Here is a 21883-nt window from a genome sequence, read left to right on the forward strand (position 1 = left end):
CTTACTTAACACTGTCATAAGTAAAATATTACTTACCCCTACTGCATGTTACTTAAAGCACTGTTTATAAAAGTATATTCAATCCTGGCTTTAACGCCACCAGTCTACACCACAAGTTAAAATGTGATATAAAAGTCAGAAACAACATAAAAATATAAAAACAATTTAAAAATTAAATAATTACCTCTCCTATGTAAACTACTATAATACAGTCCAACATCTCTTCAGGAGATAACTTATCAATAAGGGAATGAAGAGTTTCTACAAGGTAAGACTTTACTTTTCTCTTCACTGTGGGAATTCCCATTACTATTGAAACTGAAAAATAAAAATAATAAACAAAAAACAATAATTTAGTAATTAGTGTATAACTCACAAGGGCAAATTAGAAAAATATTATTTTTAATAGGTCCATTTCATAAAAGTTATTCTCTCAATTTTGTGTAGCTGTATCATGTAAAATATAAATGAAATAAATAATGGATCAAAGTAACAATAAGTGTCAGAGAACAAATATTTAAAGATTGTATTACATCCCACTTAACATAATTATTTTAAATATTACTTGAATATAAAACCAAAAATAATTATATTACTCAACAAGTAATAAAATCTTATTCAATGTATTAGAAATAATACTCAAATTACAGTAACACATAAGCATTATGTAGTATAACAAAGTCTCAGGATGCAAGACCATAAGCTACCAGGTTGTTAAGAAATGGATTTACATAATTTAAATAACTAAATAAATATTAGTTAACACTATTAGTTTTTACTTTTGTATTCCCACCATCTAGAATCATAAGGCATATAATATGAACTTGTTAAATGTATGCTAAATTGAATACAATTACAAAAGAAAAAAACCTCACATTTTAAATTATTATTTTGAATGACTTTTTGCTACTATCATTCATACACAAGAAAATATGTAACAACACTTGACAAATGGAATTCCACAGTATTTGTAAAAACACTTTCCTCAATTACATATGATAGCTTACTACTGAAGCTATAAAAACTTAGTCAAATTAGCTATCCAATTTTTGAAAAAACAAATAGCTGTTACAGAAAGAACAATTTTAGGCTGTGCTTAATGTCACAGCTAACTCAGAATAATTTCCAGGAGATAGTTACCTTGAAAAACATTTTAGAAACAACTATTTAAAACAAAACATAAAATCTTCGCTAATTAATAAATTACTTAATCTCTAAAGCTGACCAAAGGTAGAAAACTGCTGCAGTTAAAAAATTTCAGAGGTAAATTTAATATAACTTAGTTCATGCTCTCTAATACTAATTTTAGATTAGTGAAAAAACACATATAAAGAAAAAAAAGGAGAGCTTGCCATAAAGAGTACAATTTTTTCTATTCCTTCCACACCCAACCTATTTCATCCCAACATAAGAACAAAGTTTTAAGAGCAGGAATACTTAGAAGTGAAAGAAATTTTAGAGTTTATCTAATCTATCCCACACATAAAAGCATAAATTCTCTCAAGAGTATCTTTAATGAGACCATTTATCTGCCTAAACACCTTGAGTAACAGAAATTACAGGAGGGAGGCAAGACTCACTACCTTAAATGCCAGACAAGTCCTTTTTGGACAGATCTAAAGAGTGAGGAAGTTCTTTGTTTGTTTGTTTTTAACGATGATCAAAATTGATCTTCCTATAACTCGTATCCACTCTCCAGGGCCAAGTGGACACTGACAGCCCTTTAAAATATTGAATGTCAGTAATTAATGTTCCTCTAATCCATTTTCTCTTCTCCAGAGTACACAGCCTCCAAACATTTTTCAATTCATTTTCATATGGCATAATTCATCAAACCTAGTAGCAGTTTATGGTTTAAAGTCCCTTCACCATCCTTTTTATCCTCTTCTGGAGGTGCTCTAGTTTGGAAATGTCAATTCTATGATAATATCCAGAACCAACCAAACACAATATTCTAGGGTACAGTGAGCCTATCACCTCCCTTACTCTAGCATTATACTTCTTTTACTGTAGCCACAAATTCTATTAGCTTACCTGATTTCCACCTTACACCACTGATTCATATCAAGCTTGCAGCCCAATAAAACTCCCAGGGCTATTAAACAACTATTGTCTACTTATGCATTCCCCATTTCTTTGTACATTTTTTTAACTCAAGTGGAAAACAGCATATTTATGTTTATCAAGTCTCCTCTTATCTGATTCAGGTCCATACTGTTGAGATATAATTAGATTCTATAACCATTGATGTAAGGGATATAAAGAAACATAAACAATCCCTTCACTTAAGAAATTTACATTCCAAAGAAAAGCAAAATACACACAAAGTATATTCAAAGTAATTTGGGGAATGTGATGGAAAAAACACTAAAAAGTGAGAGAATAAGGAAGAACCTCGGTTAGGAGGTAGTACTTAAGCTGAGCCTGGAAGGGAACCAGAAACTCCACAAAGCAGAAAATGCATTACAGCCATAGGTGACAGCTACTGTAACAACATGGTATCAGGAGATAGAATATCATGTATGGAGAACAGCAAATAGAATGGGTTAGATGAAATATAATGCAAGTGAGGAAAATAATGTGAAATCCATCCAGAAGATAAACTGAAGCCAATCTCTGAAAGAGTTTAAATACTGAAAGACAAATCTATATATTATTTTAAGAGGAAATAGAGTACTAATAAAGTTTCTTGAGGAGAACAATGAGGTCAGACCTACAGTTTAGGAATATCAAATCTGAAGATATATAGAGAATGGATATCAAGAGAGGGAATAACATGAAGCAAGTAAACTAATTAGGAATCTATTGCAAGAATCAAAATGAGTTATGAATGGTTATAAATGAATAGTTATACAAAAAATGTCAAGTACGTAGAATCCATTAAGACTAGGTATGGGAGATGGCTGAGTGAAAGTGAAGAATCAAAGACAGAAATAAGGCAATGTAGGGGAAAATATATAGAGTTGTATTTTCAACACACTGAATTTGAGAAATGTTCAATAGTCAATTGGTGATGTAACACCCGGGAGAAAAGGACCAGATAGGTAATTTTAGAATTATTCTTCGTAGAAATGATTATTAAGCCCATGAGAACTGATATAATCAAGAAAGAGAATTTAAAAGCAAAGAGGCCCAAGTCAATGCTTCTATGTATAACCACATATAAGGAGTGGATCATGGATAATAATTTAACAAAGGACAATGGGAAGAAGCAGTTAGATATGCAGAAGGACAACTGAGAGAGAACAGTGTCGCAAAAACTACTAAAAGGCCATTGGATTTAGCAGTTATAAGATCACTGGTAACCTTAGAGAAGGAAGTTTCAATTGAATATTGGGGTGCAGACAAGTTTGCAAAGCATGAAGACGTGAACACGAGGCAAGGAGATGGAGGCAACTGGTAATTCTTGTTAGGAGTTTAGTTGAGAGAATATGAGTGTGTGAATGAGATATATAAAGATAGCTTGAGTAGGAATCAAATGAACGTTTTTAAAAGATAGGAGAGACCAACATATATGTAAAAAGAGAGGAGGAGTGGATAAGAAGAGAGTGAAGATAAGAAAGTTCATTGACTTAAAACTGTAAGAGACCTTTGAAGCCACTGCAGTCAAAACAAAAAATGAAGACTATTTAGATGAGGGGAACTAAGGCCCAGTCCGATCAGGTGATTTGTCTAAGGCAGGGGTGGGGAACCCTTTAGCTCCTCAAGTACTTAGTCCTTTGACTGAATCCAAACTTCACAGAACAAATCCCCTTAATAAAAGGATTTGTTCTGGAAAACTTGGACTCAGTCAAAAGGCCACACCCAAGGACCTAGAAGGCCACATGTGGCCTTGAGGCCTCAAGTTCCCCACCCCTGGCAAAAGTAACACAGGCAGTAAATGGTAGAGTCAGAACCTGAACCCAGGTCCTCAGATTCTACTGCACTGTTATGCATCAGTGAGAGTCTCAGAACAATGGAGAACTACCAATGGAAGGAATTTCTAAACTCTTTAGGCTCTTGGCAAATCGTCTCAAATCTTCATGTTTTCCTAGACAGCATGTCCCAATTGAAGTACCTTCTTGCTCTCTCAGGGAGATAGTTGTGCACATCTCTGAGATTTTAAAAAACATTCTCTTTCTTTAGTGACAAAGAACATCAAAACCCTCCAAACAAGAAGTTGTGGCTGTAAGATCCCATTCTGTGCCAGGTACAGGATCAGGAACAATCCTCCAACCTCAATCTGAATCCTAATTCGGCAAATTCAATCACTCAAATTTCTTATCAGATGACTCCCCATCTGTATTTTCAGCCCTAACCACTCAACTGCCTCTACAGAACATTTCAATATGCATTTCCCATTGGCACTTCACTTTCAAAATATCCAAGATAGATATTATCTCCCCCATAAACTTTTACCGCACTTCAGGATTTCTATTAGGGCATACATTCACCCAGTCTCCTGTGATCAAAACTTAAACGTTATCTGTTTTCCTCTCCTTCATCTCACATAAAATCAATAATGAAGTACTTGCTGATTCTACCTCCACAATATCTCTAGCCATCTGTCCTCTACATCCTAATCTCACTATCACTACTCTAGTACTTACTATCCACTTTCTGGAATAGTTTTTTATCTTCCCACATAGTGAATCTCTAATCTTTCAAAGTCATGTTTCATATTAGTGCCAAAGTCCTTCCAAAAAACTTTAATGGGTTTCCAATGCCTACTGAGTAAAGTTCAAACTCCTTAGTGTGGCATTCAAGGACCACTACAATCTGACACTACCCTAACCCCAATATTTTCTCATATTCCTCTCTTCACTCCAATTCTCCAGCAGAAATGGACTAAGTGTTCCTTTAATAACAGACATTGTTCTTTCTTACCTTTTTGTTCATATGCCTTCTTATGGCTAAAGCATCCTCTTTCCTACTTTTTCCCCACTCTTAACTTGCTAAACTAAATTCCTACTAATCCTTTAATGACCAATTGAAATGTTACTTCTTTTAGGAAGCCTTTCTTAATGATACCATCAGTAACAATTTTTGCCATAAGATGTATAATAATATGCAATAGCCTTTTCCAGGTCTAGTCTTTCTCAGCCTAACAAACTTGTATACCCACAAAATATTTCTTTCCCCCACTAGCCTCTACCCTCTCCTTTTTGTCCCACTCTTTCTTTGAAATCTTCTATTAGGAAAATATTATTGCATACTAAAATTTGCCACCTTCTTTATCTTATTCACTTCTTAACCCTGAAGTCAGAAGTAGGACACTCTTCAGACCCATCTAACATTCCCACAAAATACCTGAGTGGCCCTGATCATTAACACAAAGGGAAGTTCAGGTATAAAGTAGACAAAGCAGATTAACAAAATACAAAAGGAATATGCTTCTGATGGGAGAAGATAGGATCATGAGCACAAGGAGAAGTTACTCTTGGCAAAAACTAGTACCAAAGATGAAGGCTTGGGGATTTTTTTAAAGGAGTTTTTGAGATACAGAATGAGAGATAAAACTTTCTTTATCTCAGTTTTGTGATCTGATGTATTAGCTACTTCTCCAGATTTCATTGCACCCCACCAAATCAATAAGCATACTATCTATGTCTTCAACCAAATCATTTACAGGAACACTGAACAGAACAGGGCTAAAGATGTAGCACTAGGACATACCAATAAATTATACTGGAGACTTCCAGCAGTATAATAGCAGCTCACATTTATACAGTACTTTAAAGTTTTATACAAGGAGTGAGAGGACCAATATCTGCCAGGGTCATTCCCTCCCCCCACAACAAAGACTAAGCTAGATTTTCCCTAAAAGGAAACAAGGCCGTCTCTGAGATTTGATTGGCCAGATGGCCAAGGCTCAAGCTATGCCTCCTTTGACAGCTTCCAGGAAATCTCTATCTGTACAGTCTTCCTGTTCCCCTAAAGGTACAAAAAGGCCCACCCACAGGGAGTAAGGGCCTTTCTGACTTGGCAGATATCCCAAGCCCTCTTGCGTCTCCACACCCTGCCCTGCTGGCAAGATGTGTTTCTAAATGGAGACAAGGGGGAAAATCATGTGTACCTGACCTAAGTGTTGGACCTAAGTTGCTGAAAATCCTTTTGATGCCAGAGCTTAGCAATCTCTTTCTGTTAACTACTGAATGAACTATAAATCCTTTATTTTGTCCCAACATCAAACCTGAACTGACAGTACCTGGCAGAGGCAGACCTGTCCAATACAATTCATTCTCACAACAGCACTTTGAGTTTGATATCACAAATCATATTCCCATTTTGCAGATGAGGAAACTAAGATTCTGTGAGACTAAGTGACTTCATCTAAAATCATGAGCTAATAAGGACCCAGCAGGCTCCAGCAGGAATAGCTCTACTGTTACTACAAAATCTATAAATAGAGCAAATGAAATAACATGGATACAAATACTTTGCAAACAATAAAATGCTTTTACTAGCTGTGTGACCCTGGGCAAGTTACTTAACCCCAACTGCCTCACCAAAAAGAAAAAAATAAAATAAAATAAAGAGACTTTGGAGTTAAGTAGTTCAAAAAAATAGAATGCTATTAAAATCCTCACTATAAAATTATTACTAACAGATATTCACCTAATCTCTCATTTCTTATTTGTCTGGTTTAACATGAACCAAACAAAACACAAGGTTTTAGATGTTTTACTGCTCTCATAAAAGACATGGGTAACTTTCCTCTTCAAATTTTTTTTCAGCAGTTTTGCGTCATACAGTATTGCATATTGCCTAAAAATTGCCACTTTCTACCTTTATTTTGTTCGTTATACACAGTATTAGGAATTCAGAGATGATCTGCAAGAAATAAGCCAGTCTTATTTTGTTAATTTATTCCAAATTAGCCTCTACTTATTATTAAAAATTCCTATTTAGCATCAATAAAATTATTATTGTATTCATTAGACCTTTCTTTTAGTACTTAAAAAAACAAATTAGATAGAGCCTAACTCCAAGCCTATAACAAACCCTGTCAATGATTACTCCTCAACAGATAAAAATCTACTGTTCAAAAATGCTTTTTCACTCTAGCAAACTGTTCTTGACTAAATGAATTAGAAGTAATTTGGCAAATGACAGGAAAAAAAAATAGAAATCTTGTCAGGTCAGGTCAAAGAAACTAATGAGAGGTTTAATAAAATTACAATCACTCAAAGAGAAATGGGCAATATATTTTATAAGAACAATCTTCAGTTTGGAGGCAGAACTTGGCTGAGCTATTTTAAAATGATTTTCAATAAACTAATTGTAAATCTACAAGACAAAAATAAAACCACAAATTACTGGAAATCTAGTATTTTTTAGTATCCCCAGGAGAATAAGCTACTTCATTTTAAAATTCCATTCAGTCCGATTTTCCAAAAGCAATCTAGATAGATCTTTCTCCTGTTTACATACAGCCCTAGTTCACTGTCCATCTGTATCACTCATTCAAGATATATTTACTAGTGGCCTAACTCAATGTGACAGCCATCCAAATGAATACAAAAATCTGGGCAATATGTATTTGTCACCTATTTTGTTTTCTAGTGTAGACAGTCAAATCACTTTCAAATGACTATCAACTTTTTATCTGAAAACTATCCATCTATTATACCCTGCAGCCTCTTCCCCCTTGATCTGTATCTCTATTCTTTAACTAATACCAGATGGTTTGGATGACTGCTGCTTTATAATACTGTTTGAGGTCTAAAAGTGCTATTCCCCCTTCATCCTTACTTCTTTTCATCATTTCCCTTGATATCCTAGATCTTTTGTCTTTCAAAATGAATTTTTTTATTATATGATCAAGTTCTAAAAAGAGTCTTTGTGGTAATTGGATTGGTACAGTAACAGAAGTGTAAACTAAATCTAGTTTTATTATGTTGGCTTTGTCTAGTCAAGAATGCTAAATACTCCTCCAGTTATTTAAGCTGTACTTTATTTAAGGAGTACTCTGCAACTGAATCCACACAAGCATTTCATGTATATTGGTAGGCATATTTTCAGATATTTTACACATTTTGTAATTATTTGGAATGGGTTCCCCTTCTATTTTTTATTTATTTAGATTTAAAAGCTATTACTAAAACCTGGCTCCCCACTGATGACACAGCTTCCCTAGCTACCTTTTCTAGTACTGGCTTCCTTACTAATTCCCCTCAGCTCATTAATTGAGGTGGGAGAATGGGAATACTCTTTGCTCCACATTGCCACTTCCAAATTCTCCTCCTACTTTAATCACTCAGTAACCTCTCCTGCTATCTACCACCCAATCAAAACCCTGCTAATGACTGTCAACAGGCCTCCAGGTCACTATCTTCCTCAATGAATTCAGTACATGGCTCAATTTTTTTCCCGCTCTAACTCCTATCCTCACACTAGGGGACTTTAATATATAGATTTATTCTTTTTCAAACACCTTAACCACTCAGTTCCTCAACCTACTTACTTCCCATGACCTAGATCTCTCCCCAGCCTGATCCACACACAAAAATGGTCATACCCTCAACTTTGTTATCACCCACAAATACACTACCTTTCATGCTAAAGAATTTTAAAATTCCCTTATCTAACCATAATCTATTGGCTTTTCACCTCTCCCACTGCCTTCCCTTTATAAAACCATAATCTTCCTCCACACTGTGACCTCATCCAGGTAGGAGGCATGGGCATGTTGCAGCTTCTGTTCTGTACTCTACTCTCTATTCTTTATATCCTCTCAGTGATCCCATAAGGATTCGTGAAATCAGCTATTAATTTTATGTATATGACTCCCAACTATACATGTCTAACCTATGTCTCCAAAGCTCAACTTCTGTTTATGCAGATGACTGCATAAACATGACATAAACTCTAGAGATACCACAAAATCAAGGCAAGAATAACAAATGGGAGGGGAGATCAAAGGTGAGCAGAAGAGAAATAAAAGAGAATAAGCTAAAACAGCTGAAGGAACACATTACTATGTTTATAGTAGAAGAGGAAAAGACTTATCACTTGAAAAAGAAACCCAGTATTAGAGACAAATGGAAAAAAATTGAAATTTAACTCTCATAGCTTTAAATGTGAATGTATTCATCCAATAAAATGAAAAACAGTGATAGATGAGATAAGAAAACAAAACTCTACAACCTGCTGCTTAAAAGAAACACATTTTTAAAAGACATGCTAAAATAAAACTGAAGGGATAGAAAAGATATATTATCCTTCAAGTGAATCCAACAAAGCAAGAGCTGCAACAATCATGCTATCTGACAAAGCAAAACAAACATTCAAAAAATAAAAAAAGCATAAACAAGAAAATAGCACAGTGAAAGGAATCATAAGACAACAAACCAATATTAGTAATAAAATGATATGCTCTGAATTCCTTAGCATCCAAATTCATAAAGGAAATATTAAGTGAGATACAAGAAGACATAGTAACACAACAGTGACAGGAGACTTCAATAACTCTGTGTTTTGGATTAGTCGAACAGAAAGGTAAACAAAAAGGAAAATATGGAGAAACTAGAGTTAAAAGACATAGCATTTTCTAAATGGGACAGCAAAAGAATATACATATTTCTGAACACCACATGGAACTTTTACAAAAACTAACCATGCATTAAAGCACAGAGATATTACAAACAACTGTTAAAAAAAAAAAAGGTAGAAATAGTCCTTTATAGACTATAACACAATAAAAATAGTTCTTACTTCAGGGACCATAAACAAAAGACATTAATCCATATGGAGATAATAATTAACAATGTCAAAGGCTACAGACACAGAAGAGAATTAGGACTGAGAAAAGACCATTGGATTTGGCAACTATGAGATTCCTGGTAACTCTAGGATAACAGTTCCAGTGGAATGATAAGGTCAGAAAGCTAGACTGTAAGAGGTTAAGAATAGACTTAGAGGAAAATGAAGACACCTATTGCAGACAGCCTTTTCTAGGAGTTTGGCTGCAAAGGACAGAAGAGATATAGGATGATGGTAAAAAAAGAAGGCTCAAGTGAGGCCTTCATCAGGACAGGGAAGACATGGACATGTGTGTAGGCAATACAGAATGAGCCAACAGACTAGAATGTTGGGATGAATCAAGATTGTATTTAACCTTATTAAATTTCAAGTCTTACACAAACTACTTAATTAAAAGATTGGAGAACTAGAGTTTGACGGGAGTTCATCTTAAGAAGAGCTTGGTGTGGGACAGCTAGGTCTAGGTGTAGCCGATACAGCACCAGCCCTAAAGTCAGGAGGACCCGAGGTCAAATCCAGCCTCAGACACTTGACACTTACTAGCTGTGTGACCCTGGGCAAGTCACTTAACTCCGACTGCCTCAGCAAAAAGAAAAAAGAAAAAAAAAAGAGCTTAGTGTTTTATTGGACTGTAAATACAATGTGATATGATACACAATAAGCCAAGAAAATAATATAATATTAGGTTCCATTTAGAGACAATATGTTCAGAGACATCATAAGTTACTAGCTTAATACACTGGAGAAATGCTTGGAGAGAAAAGATTACACCCAGGAGCAACAGGTCTGGTAAGGGGAGAGACTGGTGAGGGGAGAGGAGAAATACAGCTTAGGCAGTCTATCACTAAAAATCTTGGTGATCTTAAGTAGCCATAGAGTAGTAGACTGTCACACCTTTTGCTGTAGCAATGGTAAGGTTGATTTGATTTATCAGATCCTGCACAAAAAGGGGGAAGAAGTGAGATATGTGTCCAGATGACCAGAAGAATCCACCCATTCAGTCAGTTCAAAATCTCTCTCACTGTCCTCTAATTAATCTCACTATGCTGTTCCTTAGGCAGACAAAAATTTGAAAAAGCAGACTCCTCTACAGTCACTCAGGACTCAGGGCTTCACCAACCTCGGGTTCTCTCTCTCTGGAGGTGGATAACATTTTTCATTATGGATCCTCTGAAATTGTCTTGGATCATTGCTTTGATTAGAGTAGCTAAGTCTTTCACATTGATCATTGCTACAACATTGCTTGTTACTGTATACAATGTTCTTGTGGTTCTGCAACCATCCTGCCTCGTCATTTCTTATAACACAACAGTATTCCACCACAATCACCTATCACAACTTGTTCAGCCATTCTCCAAATGATGAATATTATCTTGATTTCCAATCTCTCTGCTATCACAAAAAAGGCTGCTATAAATATTCTGACACAAATAGGTCCTTCTTTATTTTCTTTGATCTCTTTGGGATATGGACCTTAACAGTGGTACTGCTTGGTCAAAGGGTATGCAAAATTTTATAGCCCTTTGGGCATAGTTCCAAATTGTTCTCCAGAAAGGGTGGGCTAGTTCATAACTCCACCAACAGTGCATTAGTGTCCCAATTTGAAAGAAAACCCTGTAAGTGATAAGCATAGTCAAGCAAAATGAAATCAACCAAGTGACCATGTCCAAAAAATATATTTTTCTGTACCTTATGTCTATCACTTCTCTATCAGGAGATAGGTAGAATATCTTCTGAAATTATATCTAGTCATTACATTCACTGATCACAGTCATAAGCCTTCTAAAGTTGTCTTTCTTTACAATGTTGCTGCCTTTGTATAAGATACTCTCTTGATTCTGATCTATTCACTCTGTATGAATTCATATTACCCATATTACCCAAGATTCTCTTAAAATGTCTCTTCTGTCCTTTCTTGCAGTGCTATAATATTTCATTATATATATATATATATATATAAATATAAATACAATTTGTTCAGCCATTCCTTAACTAAGAGGAAATCTAAGACATCTCTTTAGATTCTAGTTCTTTGCTTTTTTTTCTTCCCTTTTAACTCCTTCAAGTTCAGTAAATTTATTTCGCTTGTAACTATTATCTTCCCACTATTATCCTCCCTTTTAAATACCTCTCCATTCCTGCTCATTTGAGTCTGATTATTTCTACACCAAACTCTTTGTGCTCAAACTACTTTGTTTCAGATAAGAGTGAGGGTCACCTGATACCCACTCCCCCTTAACCTTTTCTCCATACTCTTCTTCTCACATACCCCAATTATGAGAAATAACAAGTCATGCCACCTTATTCCAACTTTCTACACTAGCGTATCCTTCCTGTTTCAAAAACTCAGAAAAGAACTAATCCACTCTCAAGGCTTCTGTTTTTTTCTTTTTTAATTACCTCAAAACCCCTGCTAGCTTGAGAACCACTATGGGAAATATAGGAATACTTGCTTCTATTAAAATAGAATTATTCATTAGCACTACATTATCATATAGTTCCTTCCAAATGCTCTAAAAGTTTTATCTTTCTTGGATTCTCTAGACTCTTGGTTTTGCATATCAAAGTTCTACTCAGCTATGGTTCTTTCAAAAGAAATGCTTAAAGGTCCCCTCTGTTCCATTAAAGGTTCATTCAGCTTTGCAAGATATGTTATTCTTGGTTACAAACATTTTGGAATATTGTATTCTAAAATCTCTTTTCATTTAACATGGAAGTTGCCAGGTCTTCTGTGAGCCTAACTGGTTTCTTGGTACTTAAACTGTTTTCTTTCTGTGTGCTAATAATTATCTCTTCTTTGATGTGGAAGTTCTGGATTTTTACTATAACAATATTGGAACTTTTTCTTTTGTAGTTCTGTTTAAAATGAGGATTCTTTCTATCTTTAACACTGCCCTCTGGTTCTAATAGAATTAAACAATCTTCATTTATGATTTCTTGAAATACAACATCCAGGCTTCTCTTTTAAAAAAAAAAATTGTGGTTTTCAGAGTTCAGTGATTCTTAAGTTATCTCTCTTTAACCTGTTTTCAGGTCAGTTGTTTTTGACACTCAGTATTTTACATTATCTCCTTTTTTTTTAAAAAGTCTGTTAATGTTCTAATATTTCCTGCTGCCTCATGGAGTCACTGATTTCTGTTTGAGCTGTTCTAGTTTTCTTCAAGTCCATTTCTTGGGTAAGAAAGTCCTTTTTTTCCCAAGTCCATTTCTTGCCACTTTCTCTTCTTCCGCTAATTAATTGTCCTTTCCAATTATTTCCTCCAAAGTTCTTATTTTATTTTTAACAATCTCTTCCTCTTTTTCTTCCAGATATTCATGTAGTCCTTGTGGAAAACCCATTCTTCCCTTCTGAATCTCTGTTTATAGTCGTTAATGAGTCAGTTACTCGCTTCTATTTTTGCAGAATTTTCAACACTGTTAAGTGTTTTGTTTACTCCTCTCTCCTGCTGTCGGTCCCGAATTAGGGCTTTGTGCCACATTCAGGCTCTGCCTCCTGCTTTACTTTTGGGTGAAGTGATGGATTCTGCACGATCTTGCTCTGCATCCTCTGGTTTCTTGTCCCTATTTCTTTCTCCTAGGGTTTCTGACCTTAGACCTTCACTGGCATTTCAGAAAAAGAATTCTGGGGACCTGGGAGTCCATGGGACTAGACTGTTCCAATCTAAAAGTTGTATACCAAACCAAATTTCACACCCCTGCCCATTGTAACTACCTGTTACTGATTTCCAAACGCCTTACCCTGGGGCTTTTTCAGAGGACAGCTCTCCTCTTGCTCTTTCCAGACAAAGAATCTTACAGGCTAATGTGTCTTTATCTCTAGTCACAAAGGGAGGAACTGTCACAGGTTCTTACTATAGATGGCAAGCTTTTTCCTTTTGTCTACAAGATTTTGACTTATCTTTTATGCTTTCAATGGAATTCTTGACTGTTTTTGGTCTGATGCAAATTAACGGTTTGGCTGGAATAGAAATGTGGAAGATGGGCAGTCTGCCTCCTGTGTAGATAGGCCTCATGGTAGGAAGTTCTAAAGCCTTTTTTGTTTCTTAAAGGAATCAAACAGGTAGCTTTTGAAAATAGAACAGACCCTGAATTGTCAGCTCTTCTTGCCCGTAATTTTTGCTCTCTTAAAAAAAATGCATAGTACTTTAGAGTTCTTATATAAAAATTGATTCAACAAAACTTTATTGTACTTTCCTTCTGAAATAGTCACAGGTCTCATACATGGAGAAATAAGTAAATATAATGGACTTTATAGAGGCTATAATTTGTTTAAGTGACATTCTCTTAAGTTAAAAACATATTGGTTCAATAACACCTACCAACTTACTAGAGCTATTTGTAATAATAAACAATTCAGAAGCAAAATGGAGAGAGAGATACAGAAGTTAGTCCTGAAGCTTTCAGTATTTAATATTTTTACCTGTTAAGCAGAAGAGAACTTCCTTCAAAATCAAGATCTAGGTTCAAGTTGTGGTGGGACCAATATCCTAAGCCCCACTCCTTCCCCATCCACATGGAAGACAGACAAATTTTTTATTAAAAGACACTGAAACTCAACATTTGAATGCTTCAGGAAAGAAGGGTTTAGGCCACCATTCAAGGACAAAAGCATCTCCCAGCCTATGATCACAGACTAAAAGCATGAACCTCACTAGGAAGTCAGGCTCAAACAAATCAATACTTAACCCTATCTCTCTCCATTCTGAATATCTCTTTTATGCTCTCACTAAGAAAACTCCTTTGGTTAACTATTATGGATCATGACTTATCTAATTTCCTCCCAGTTTCAGACCTAAACCACCAAGGGACTGGCCTAGACAAGGCCAGTTCACCAAACAAGCTTGTCCTCTGATGTCTACTGGCTGTTTGACTCTCATCAAGTCATCTAACCTCTCAAGGTCTCAAGCAACAAGACTAGAAATTACAGACTAGTTGCTGGTCTTGGCAGGTAAAGGAAGTATCTTTACTAGAAGTTCCCTATACAAAAAAAAAAAACTGGTCTGGAGAGAGGGAAAGAGAGAGAGATATCAAAAGTATAAAAAAAAATTACAGGACTTCACTGAGATATTTTTAACTTCACATTTAGTACACAAAAATTTATGAATTCTACATTCCAGGTCAAAAAAATTAGAATATCCCCAATAAACTTGCAGATACCACTAAGTCACAGTTGAAAATATGTTTTAAAGGAGGAAGAGAACTTAAATGACCTTAGTAGATTAGAGATGGCCTGACCAAAAAAAACAAAACAAAACAAAACAAAACAAAAAACAGGGTAAAATTCAAATAGAAATAAACATAAAGTAATTAAAAATTCTTTCAGGACACGGTTTGTTTCTTATTTTGACTTTTGTATCTTCATTGCCTCTGACAAAACAGGTGCTTCATAAATTTTTGTGGCATTGAAAACAGTAGCATATACCTCTGAATAAGAAACAGGGAAGAAGATTGAAGATATAAGTGTAAGAAAGAAACCACTGAGAGACATGTCACAAACTAAATGAAAGCAACAGTGACCATATTTTCAAAAAAGTGAACTTGCATGGAAAAGCTAAGAATTAACCCTTTTAGTTATAATTAGATTTTTATTAGACTAACATATCCCAAATTTATTTTTACATTTTTAAAAGAATGATAAAGTTGAAGATGTAGAGAAAACTAATTAAAATAATTAAGGGAATGGAAAATAAATTGGGTGAAAGGGAGACAGACATCAAAGGACACACAGTTGCTTAAGTAAAGCAATGAAAGCTCCTAAAATCTATTTTTGGGTATGTGAAGTTTTTAGAGATAAAATCTGGCTGTATTTATAACTCCACAGAAAAGTAAACAGAAGAAATGCTTCCATTTTAATAGGAGAAAGTAAAGACAAACATAAGAGCAACCCTCATGAAATGACCCTAAGAACTAGTAAACATTGGAATGGGCTTACAAGTACAGCTATGAAATCTTAATCTCCAAAATTTAAGAATTAGCTTTTTTTAATATCTCTTTTTAATATTTCCTTTATCATCCAAATCCTACAGCTAAGAAGGGTAGAAGGGCCCTAATTCCTTTCATCTTCATAGAAGTTTTTTACCTTATTTAGATTTTGGAATTTAGCAACTGATTTCAAGAGAGGCCATCATAAATAAAGTGAAAGCTTTAACTTTGAGTAGTCAGATAAAACCATAGCACATCTGAAAGGCCAAATTAAGATCTATACAAAAGAAAATTTTTTTTTAACAATTTTACAAAAATAAAGCGTACCTCTTGCTCTTCCAAAACCAATCTGCACGGCAGGTTGAAGGCTTCCTTCATTGTCCAATAAATGAGGCAAATGGTAATAAATATTTGGCACTTGAAGAGATTTTCTGTTCATTAAGTCTTTTAATAGTTTTAGGGTATTATCTGAAAAACAGAGATTATTATCAATCTACATAATCATTTTTTAACGTTAACAGTTTCATGAATGAGTGACAGTAAAAACTTAAGTAAAACCCATGATTAGAAATATCAGAATCAGACTTACAAACTTTTCATTCCCAAATTCACACCAACTGAAGCCGCAGCTTAAAATAATTTTTTTTAAACCAATCTAAATGAAGCAATACAGGCCAAAAGAGATAAAGAATATGGAATTCTGAATACTTACCACTGACCATTTAAATACTCAAATGGATCTGTGATCCTATCAATTTAGAGCCCATTTATTTTAATCTTCCTTCTAACAACGTAAACAGCAACTTATCCATGTCTTCTGTATGACTTTTATCAGTCTTCCATAAGTTCACACAGAGTATCCTCCAACAGGCTAGAGTTCTTCCTCATTTTCTTCTGCAATCACAAAGCTACCAGCAGAACAACTGGTTTGTACAAATGTCACCCCTGGCCTTTGTCTAGTGACCAGCCTATCAACTTTTTCTGTCACATACATCCTTGATGTTTTTCAGGCTTATTCTTTTAAATTCTTCATGGGTCCCATGTTGAAGCCTACTCATACCCATCATGAGCCTCTCCATTGCTTTCTAAGCAATATTCATTTTTAATTCTTTGTTGACTGTAGGATTCCAAGGCTTGACAATGGTTTATATGGGTATTAAAAAGATGGGTCTTTGTTTCTGGAGAAATTTGGGATGAATCAAGTAGCTACACAATTTCCTGAAAGCAATCCAGTTCATTCTCCTCCTCCTATTTAATCCTGGGCCTAACTCATCCATTACACTACATACATACTATGGACAACCTTTATAGGCTGTCCATCCAACTGCATGTCAAAATTTGAACTTTTAACATTCTTTTTCTACTTGATCTTTCCCTATGGTCAAGCCAAACTTCTCAGTTCTTATAGTCTTCCAGAATGTTCTGCAATGTTAAGGAGTTTGTGAAACCAGCATGAAGTCATGCGCAAACAGGAGCATCTGAAGGATATTCAATTTCTTTAGCCAGTTGCCAATAAGAGGACACCCTCTTGTTGGCTACCATGAAAAGAGATGATATAAATATTTTTATGCATACAGAATCTTTTCCTCTTTCTTTGACTTCTCTGAGCTACAGATCTATTAGTGGTTTAACTAATCATACACGCCAAGAGTATGTACGGACCCTGGGGCATCATAAGTGCTTTCCACAATGGATGGACTAATTCACAGATCCATCACCAATGCACTCAGATATTTGTTTTCCTACATCTCCTTGAATATCTGCCATTTTATGATGCTGTCATCTTTGCCAGCCTAAGAGGAGTGAGGTAGATCCTTAAAAGCAGCTTTTCTCTAACTACAGTAATTTAGAGGATTTTTATATGATTGATGATAGTTTGGATTTCTTCTTTTGAAAACTATGCATATCCTTTGACCATTTATCTATTGAGGAGGAGTTCTTAGTCTTGTAAATTTGAATCAGTTATATACATACACATATGTATGTATACAAACATACACACACAATACACAGATATATATTTACTAAGATACCTTTATCAGAGAAAACTTGTTACAAAGACTCTCCCTTATGAACCTGTTTTTTCCCTAACTTTTACATCAGGTTTGTTTGTACAAAAACTTTTTAATTTTAAATATTTAAAATTATTATATTTCATGATCTTCTCTATCACTTGGTTAGTCATGAACTCTTCTCCTATCCACAGATCTCAGAGGTAATTTCCTCCTTACTCCTCTAATTCATTTATAATATATTCTTTTATATCTCAGTCATGCATACATTCGAAATTCATCTTGGTGTATGGCATGAGGATGGGTCTAAACCTAATTTCTTCCAGCCAGTTATACAGTACTATCAGAAGTTCATGTCAAATAAGAAGCCTTTACCTCTAGTAATCAGGATCTTTGGATTAATCAAACACTGTGCTGCTGAGTATGTTTGCTTCTGTACATGGGGTACCTAATCTGTTCCATTGATCAACTGATCTCTTTTAAATCATTATGAAATCATTTTAATGATTTAATCATTTTTTAAATTATTACTTTGTAGTAAAAGTTTGAGATCTGGTACTGACAGATTGCCTCCTTTCTCACTTTTTTCTATCATTATATTTGAGATTCTTGACTTTTTGTTTCTCTATATCAGTGTTATAAAACTCAAAGGGATACATGTGGTTGCATACTGACTTGGAAAACCACAAAGTAACATTACCTACATTGTACTGCATTTTTATTTTGTTAAACATTTCCCAATTACATTTTAATCTGGTTCTACTCAGGCCAGCAGGAGTTTGACGTCTCTGCTCTATAAGAATTTTGAATTTTATTATTTTTCTAGGTCTATAAAACATTGTTTTGGGAGTTTGCCACAGTACTGAATGAGTAAAATTAATTCAGGTATCATTTTATTATATTGGTTCAATCTACCTACAATTAATTTTTCTCCAGTTATTTAGGTCTTTATTTCTGCAAAGAGGGCTCTGCTCTGTTCTATTTAGGGATAGTTCTACCTCCTTTATAAGCACATCTGATAACTATCACATTAGAGTCCATAAGTATGGTGATTCTACTCTCTGTGCTGGTGAAAAATGTTAAAAAAAAAAAAATCTTTCCAGATCTTTTCTATTTTATTTCTATTTGTTGTCTTTCATTTTCATCTGTAAGTACCCTTAGAATGGCTTTGCTTAATTTGGTCTCTTGCTGAGAGTTTTTACAAACTGGTTTTAACTCAACTGCTTCTTACTGCTTTGAGGCAATATTATTCACAATATTCCACTGTTCTTCTTTGTAAGATTTTAAAAACCAGTTTATATTCTAAACTAGTGTTGCCTTTCATCACTATCTTCCTTTGCCTGATGAGGCAGTTGAGAGTTTTTGCTGTATGGCACTTTTTTTTAGGCTCTTTTGGTTTCCTTTTTAATAGCAAGTGATTAGTTAAACTTCTATATTAGATTATTATAACTCTACTATTTATCATCCATTTTTCATCTTTAATAACTTGTTAAAATAGATCAAGATTGAACTGTTTCAACTGCAAACCCATTTTCTCATTCTTCTTCTAGCTGTATACTAATTCTAATATTTTATAATAAGTTGGCATTCTGAATGTATAGCAACAGCTGATTCAGGGATAACATCCATATCAATAATGAATTTTCTCTTCTCTATTAAAACATAACAATCATCATTTTTTATACTGTTTGTTACAATGGCTAGCAATACCTCTGAATAAACCATTATGATGGATGACTTATCATCTATATTATGCAGTCCATAAAAATGCTAAACATCCTTAGCTAATTAAAATGCAATGCCATATAATTTTTAAATAACTTCTCATCTTGCTGCATTTCATTCCCAAAATCCCAATACAAATTGTGGAAAAGAATACTTTTTTTAAACTGAGAGGTTCAATCCATAAGATTTTAAGCAATAAACACAACCAGGCAAATTTGGATTATGATTTTCAGGTTATCACTAAAGCACAACAAGAAAACTTTTAATAAAATGGTAAAAATTCAGTAGTAAAAATGAAAAGTTTTTAATTTTCTCAAATTTAATACTAACTTTCCAAAAATAAAAAAGAAGCATGAGCATTTAAAGTAAGATAACTCATTGGTAAAAAAAAGAAAAAGCCCACAATGCAACAATGGCTAGCATAACCTATTACCCCAACATCTAAATAAGACAAAAGGCTTATTCTGCGATATGAAATGGGGAAGCAGGAATGATTCATGAGTATCACAAGGCAAGTAACACACATTTACATCAGTTCAGCGATTAAAGCAGTTACAACAAAACATAGATCGTAGGGATTAGAACTAACAGGTAAAGGCATCAATGGGTTCCTCTGCTACCATTATTCATAATAGGAACATACAGTGCTATCCTTACTTTCTGTTCTTTGGCTTTTCAATCACATTTATAAGCACCACCATCATAAGCTACATGACACCTCCAAATATGAATATGATTTTATATATGTATATACTACTCTTGGGATGGATAATTATTCATAAATAGAAAACATTCCATTAGGTTAACAATGGAGTCACTGTCTTCTGGTATGTGAAACAGAAAGCAGTAACAATTATTAACTCTAGTCCAATACCACTACTACTACTACTACTTCCTCACACCCTTTTTTGTGGTAGAGAAGGTTGCTTTCAAGCAACTAGAAAGTCCAAAAAGGACTTTTTTTTTATAAGTTAATATTTTATTTTCCCCCAATTACCTGCAAAAACAGTCTTTAACATTTGCCTTTTTCAACCTGGAATGACCTGCATGAACTCATGCTGAGTGAAGTGAGCAGAACCAGGAAAACATCGTACACAGTAACAACAACATTGTGTGATGACCAACTTTGACAGATTTAGCTCTTCTCAGCAATGCAATGATTGAAGATAATTCCAAAAGACTCACGATAGAAAATGCTATCCACATCCAGAGAAAGAACTATGGAGTCTGAATGAAAATCAAAGCATACTATTTCTCCTTTTTTTTTTCTTTCTTGTGGTTTGCCCTTCAGTTCTAATTCTTCTTTACAACATGACTAATATGGAAATATGTTTAATATGATTTTATATGTATGGCCTATATCAGATTGCATACCATCTTGGGGAGGAGAGAGGGGAAGGAGAAGGAGAAAATTTAAAACTCAAAATCTTATAAAAGTGAACGTTGAAAACTAAAAATAAATAAATAAATATTTTTTTTAAATGTTGGTTGTTTTTTTTTTTTGAGTTCCACATTTTCTTCCTGTGCAGTCATGCAAAATGTATCTCCACGTTGTAAAAGAAAACACAAACAAAAAAAAAAAACAAGAAAGATAAAGAAGGCAAAGAAAAAATACGCTTCAATCTGCATTCAGACACCATCAGTTCCTTCTCTGGAGATAGAAAGCATTTTTCATCATAAGTCCTTCAGAATTATCTTGGATCATTGTATTGCTGAGAACAGCAAAATCCCTCATAGTTGATCATTGTACAATATTGCTTTTACTGTATACTGTGTACAATGTTCTCCTGGTTCTGCTCACTTCACTTTGCATCAGTTCATGTAAGTCTTTCCAGGTTTTTCTGAAAGCATCCTGCTCATCATCTTATACAACAATAGTATTCCATCACAATCATATACTACAACTTGTTCAGCCATTCCCCAACTGATGGGCATACCCTCAATTTCCAATTCTTCGCTACCTTTAAAAGAGCTGCTATAAATATTTTGTACATACAGGTCTTTTTCCTTTTTTTTTTAAATATGTCTCTAGGATACAGACCTAGTAGTGGTATTACGTGGTCAAAGGGTATGCATGGTTTTATAGCACTTTTGGCATAGTTCCAAACTGTTCTACAAAATGGTTGAATCAGTACACTTCACCTACAATTCATTAGTGTCTCAATTTTATCACACCTCCTCCAACATTTGTCATCTTCCTTTTCTGTCATATTGGCCAATTTGATAGGTGTGGGGTAGTAGCTCAGAGCTGTTTAATTTGAGTATTTTTCATCAATAGTGATTTACAGCATTTATTCATATGATCATAGATGGCTTTAATTACTTTGTCTAAAAACTGCCTGTTCACATCCTTTGACCATTTATCAACTGAGAAATGGCTCTTATTTTTATAAATTTGACTCAGTTCTCCTATATATTTGAGAAATGAGGTCTTTTTCAAAGAAACTTACTATTAAATTTTTTTCACAGTTATGATTACT

The 21883-nt window shown here is 34.4% G+C and overlaps 1 protein-coding gene across 2 annotated transcripts in view; it reads right to left on the minus strand.

The window, feature by feature from the left end:
- Window positions 1–21883, minus strand: part of MGAT4A (alpha-1,3-mannosyl-glycoprotein 4-beta-N-acetylglucosaminyltransferase A) — a 76837-nt gene that overhangs the window by 51508 nt on the left and 3446 nt on the right. The window contains exons 2-3 of one of the 2 annotated variants that reach the window (XM_027856635.1): window positions 15994–16134; window positions 185–318 (exon numbers count right to left, since the gene is read on the minus strand). In XM_027856635.1, the coding sequence (XP_027712436.1) occupies window positions 185–318; window positions 15994–16105 (246 nt within the window). In that variant the 5' untranslated portion in view covers window positions 16106–16134. Of the gene's footprint in view, window positions 1–184; window positions 319–15993; window positions 16135–21883 lie in introns of those variants that run through there. The other variant, XM_027856636.1, reaches the window with a different exon arrangement.

Source organism: Vombatus ursinus, unplaced genomic scaffold (genome assembly GCF_900497805.2).
Source record: "Vombatus ursinus unplaced genomic scaffold, bare-nosed wombat genome assembly UNPS02011591.1, whole genome shotgun sequence".
Taxonomy (NCBI): domain Eukaryota; kingdom Metazoa; phylum Chordata; class Mammalia; order Diprotodontia; family Vombatidae; genus Vombatus; species Vombatus ursinus.